Below are 4,832 nucleotides of genomic sequence, written 5' to 3' on the forward strand. Positions count from 1 at the left end.
GGTCTACGGCAGAACCTTTGAGAGGTACCTTTGGTGGGAGGACCTTCACTGGACAAACTTCTCTTAGGTGTTCCTCAACTAGGGAGATCACTGTTGTATGTTGTCATCTTTGAGGTGGGCTATGGTTTCCAAAAATGGGTCTATCGGCAACTTGTGACATCCTGTAAAAGTGCGGGTATGGGGAATTCCAACACATGCTAGTCGCCTATGTTACAAGGTTCACCAAATTTCAACCTCGAAGTTTGAAATTTGGCAAACCTTAAAAAAATTGAGGTTTGTTGAATCTCATGACTGTTCACCAAGTCCGCAGCAGATTCGCAGAAGTTCTTAACCTCGTGTCACAGCTTAAGCTTGTAATCTATCCTTGCAGTTTCCATGTCCATTGTAACATTTATTATGTTTATTAATGCTGATTTCTTACTATTTTATGTTATATTTTATTTTGAAGTTAGTGGTACGTATACACACACAGGAACTGAATGTCAAATCTCATTGGAACTTCATTGAAAATTTTGAATTTGAACCAAACCTAATCATTGCTGAACCCAAACTCGAACCTAAACCATGTGACTTAGATGGTAGCTACAGGTGTATATACAGAACACTATGAAGTACGCTTCTCATAGTGAAGTGTGGGACCAAATCATGATTTTTAACATATTGACTCCTCTAGGGAACTGCTTGGCTGTTACCCTGAAGTACGACAATCTGTAGGATCCTCACATATGACATACCTCTCATGTCAACTATGCAAAAGAAGACTGGATCTCATAAATTGAATTTATGCTTGGCCACGATAGTACATAACAATGGAAGGCGGGATTTCAAATAAGGAATGCCCTCCAAAATATTGGCTTTGGAAGGAGTATGTGCAAGCCTAGGCATGTCATATGCAGTTTGTTGTAGGTACAACCATGAGCAAGTATGAAGACCAACCTAAACTAAGCATTAACACATTCCAAATCTAAACTCAAGTGGAAAAATGCAGCATCCCAAAGTAAACATTTCATAAATGCCAGATGTGTAGACACGAGTCAAAGAGTAGCATTCCATAGCTTCTCCTTAACTTCAAGCGAAAAAATAAAGCATTCCAATATAAGCATTCATACATTCCAAATGCAAATATAAGCGAAAGTAAACCATACCATAGCATCTCATTCCATCTGAGTACACGTTTAAACTTTAAAGAGATACATAGCTGCTAGCATTCATCATATAATCCATCAAAGGGCAAACTAGAATGTCATTCTCATCAAGATATGAAAATGAAGTTCATAAACGCATAAGTGCTTAGTTCTCTAGAATTGGCCTCAACTCTAGAAATTGCGACAGTTATGGATAGTAGATAAAGATCAACATATATGTAGCCAAGACATATAACCAACTCCGCCAACTCATGGAAATATCTTTAAATTGGAAGATGTTCAAATAGTCTGTTTCCTCTAACAGCCACAATTAAGATATCACATTGCCATTATAAAGTATCTAGATTAAAATATATACCAACTTAAAGGTCAAATTAGTGTTATTCTTTATTGAATTTCTATGTTTCGCTCCCAGCATGACTCGTAGCATGATTCTTTATCTATCCTCACGCCCCTTACGGAAGGGAATAAATTATTATGAACCTGCTCGCAATTGCGATAGCATATTCAATAATTATTGAACTGCACATAGTCAGTCTCTAACATCACTGTCAACAGCTCCAATGCTGTAAACAATGCATTCAAAAGCGCATGAACGCTCAAGCGAGTGCTAGTTCTGAAATTAATGTTCCTTTCTGTGTAGCTAGTCTGTAACCTCTATTAAATGAAGTGTAGGCGATGGCCTCTTCTTCCTGGTCTTTGGGATTCTGATTTCAAGAAAACCATCATCCATACTGGCATGTGCTTGCTCAATATCTGCATTGTCGGGAAGTATAAACCTTCTCATGTATTCTACCTTCCACCACTTCCCACAATCATTTTGCTGATTATCCTGGTTCCACTGCCCGCTGATCTTCAAGATCTGTCCATTCTCCACAATAACGTCGATATCATGCTTCTTTAGCCCTGTGAACATACAAACAAATTAAGCAATTTGCGGTGAGGATAAACATTGATGCAGCTGCTAACCATGAATAGTGACAAGCAGCTGCTCTCTTGCAGTTGCCATGTGTTATGATGCTGACATTGTATGTAGATCACAGTTATATGACAAGGTTGATTTTACGACATGGAAATGGTAGACATGTGCAGCCGGACATGGTTTGCCCAACCCCTGATGTTATCCCCCTCGCATATGAAAGCTCAACATAAAGATATTTATCCTCCTCACCAATCTAAAGGGGGGTATTTTTTAGGTTTAAGCAGGTGCAACATTTTTTTGGCAAGACTCTGCCAATCCATGTACCTTTTAGGCTTTGCCTCATAACTTGGCAAGACTTTGCCAATCCATCCACACCCAAGAGAGGGGATAGGAGATGAAGAGAGGAGACAGAAGATGTGAGCAGTAGTTAGGAATTTCAAATCTGAAACACCTATGAAATTTGAAAATTTGATGGTTTCTGCAACTCTAGTGCCCATTTTGATCATTTTAACGAAGAATGTTGATGGGTAGGGAAAAAATGATGAACAATTTACCCATCAAATTCCATCTCTGGTCTGCAGGATAAAGCATCAAGTAGTAGACAATTTACCCTGCCGGGATAAAGCATCAAGTAGATACGCATTCCCGATGATGTCAGAGTATGTGTGCAGATATATACCATTGGATTTCTTTGCATATACTACCATTCTTGATATATTTAGTTATTATCTATTTCTTTCCCAAAGATTGAACTGAATTCCATCCCTGGTCTGCAGGGAATGGATTTCTTTGCATATACTACCATTCTTGATATATTTAGTTATTATCTATTTCTTTCCCAAAGATTGAACTGAATTCCATCCCTGGTCTGCAGGGATAAAGCATCAGGTAGCAGATATGCACATCCCAATGATGACAGAGTATGTGTGCAGATATATACCATTGGGTTTCTATGGATATACTGCCATTCTTGATATATTTAGTTATTATCTATTTATTTCTGCAAGATTGGAAGACTGAACTGTTCGTACCCGAACAAAATGAATTTGTAAGGAAGTTGCTATTCAAAATTAGAACCAAAAGATTTCATAGGAAGACCTAGCGGTTCAAGGCGAACTACTATGTAGGCTTCTGCTTGCCAATTCATCTACGCCCAAGAGACGAGGTGTCGGCAGGGATAAAGGATCAGGGATTAGATACGCATATCCTAATGATGGCAGAGTATGTATGCAGATATATACCAATGGATTTCTCTGCATATGCTGCCATCATTGATATGGGATTTATCAATAATGGCAATGTATATAGTGGTGCGTATCTGCACATATACTGGGATAAGCGTAAAGATCGCCTGGTGCTCATTCCTCGTTGGAAATGTCCAGAAAACTCCTACCCACAGTTCACCACATTAATTTTATATACAGTTTAACCTGGAATAATCTGCACCTCAATTTTTTTGATCCCCACTGTAGAAATAATTCAAACCGTAGAAATGATTCAAACAATACAAGATTGAGAAATGATTCAAACAATACAAGATTGAAAGGGCGTCAAAACAATATACCAGGGAGATCGGCGCGCATAATTATGCTATCATCTGTTTGGTACCAATCGATTCTTGATTTCGACAAGGATACAGTGTCTGCAGACCAAATGATATATGGCGTGCAATTCCACAGCGGGAATGGGTCGGAAGGATCCCTAAAACTCCCGAACACGAAAGGATTGAATAGGTACCCAGACCTGAAATACGTATCCAAGACATCCCTTCTTGACGAGAAGAACGAATTGAACGATGCTTCAGTTAGAGGCTCTTTCCACCTCTCCGCCTGCCTTGCCGCCATTAATGAACGAAATACTGTTGAATAGCTTGATCTCAGCTTAATTCTTCAAAGACTAAATGAAATAAACACCAGCCATTCAATAAACAACTTTGCATTACTGCATGTATATATACACATATCTGCAGTATAGTTGAAGTAAGCATTTTTGAAAAGAAATGTCATTGATTCTCCATTTTCTATGTGGTGTAGAAAAGAGGAAGTGAATGAAAGAGCCATGGACGGTCACGAATTTTAGTTCCATTAAAAAAAGGAAGGGCATCGTCAACTCATGTTATTCCTTTCTTACAATACGGACAGCTTCGAATTCTATCAATTTGCGAACCTTTCAGTGCGAGTTCAGAGGAATATTGGCAGTTTGCCACACAGCAAACAAGAACATTTTTCAGATACCCTCTCAATATTTTGGCGCAAATCGACATCAATAATTCACGGGGGCAAGAGAAACGAATGCCCTCAGCCACTTTCAACGACATCAATAATTCACGGGGGACGAGAGACGAATGCCCTCAGCCACTTTCAACGACAATCGCTGGATCTCCCGTCCATTTATTCTTAACTTTCCCCTAAAACTCAAATTTACAATTATACCTCCATTTAAAGTGCTTTTAAACCTACTTCAGCATGTTTCTACTTTTCGTTACACGGCTATCGAACATCTGTTTCTTTCCTTGCGCATGCCAAAATATTCCTTTCTTCACCTAGAGCCTTCCACCCTATTTCAGAAATAAAATAGTTGTGTGTGCATGAAAAGTTATATGGTATTTTTCTTCATTGTTTTCGAGGCAATCGAGCAGTAAATACCTTGCTTTTTATAGTAAAAAGCAAGTCTTTCTCTGTTCTTTGTTTCTGGTCCCAGAATTTCACCATAATCTCTGTAAGCTTTTATTCTTTGCTTTTGATACTAAAAAGCAAGTCTTTCTC

At 38.6% G+C, this 4,832-nt stretch overlaps 1 protein-coding gene across 1 annotated transcript; it reads right to left on the bottom strand.

Annotated features, from left to right (window-relative positions):
* Nucleotides 1–1,455: 1,455 nt before the first annotated feature.
* LOC149194825 (21.7 kDa class VI heat shock protein-like) lies at nucleotides 1,456–4,488 on the bottom strand. The gene is made up of 2 exons (XM_089405173.1): nucleotides 3,632–4,488; nucleotides 1,456–2,051 (listed from the first exon to the last, which is right to left on the bottom strand). Exons 1-2 carry the CDS (start codon nucleotides 3,909–3,911, stop codon nucleotides 1,789–1,791), a joined length of 543 nt encoding a protein of 180 aa, XP_089261299.1. The 5' UTR covers nucleotides 3,912–4,488; the 3' UTR covers nucleotides 1,456–1,788.
* Between the last annotated feature and the right edge of the window lie 344 nt (nucleotides 4,489–4,832).

This window comes from Pinus tabuliformis, chromosome 2_2, assembly GCF_031772625.1.
Source record: "Pinus tabuliformis cultivar Carrire ecotype Pingquan chromosome 2_2, CPIR1, whole genome shotgun sequence".
NCBI lineage: Eukaryota > Viridiplantae > Streptophyta > Pinopsida > Pinales > Pinaceae > Pinus > Pinus tabuliformis.

Excerpts from the sequence above, each read along its gene's own strand:
- LOC149194825 (XM_089405173.1), bottom strand. The coding sequence starts at position 3,911 with ATGGCGGCAAGGCAGGCGGAGAGGTGGAAAGAGCCTCTAACTGAAGCA. Across the intron at positions 2,052-3,631 it reads TATGCGCGCCGATCTCCCTG|GGCTAAAGAAGCATGATATC; the intron begins GTATATTGTTTT and ends GTATGTTCACAG.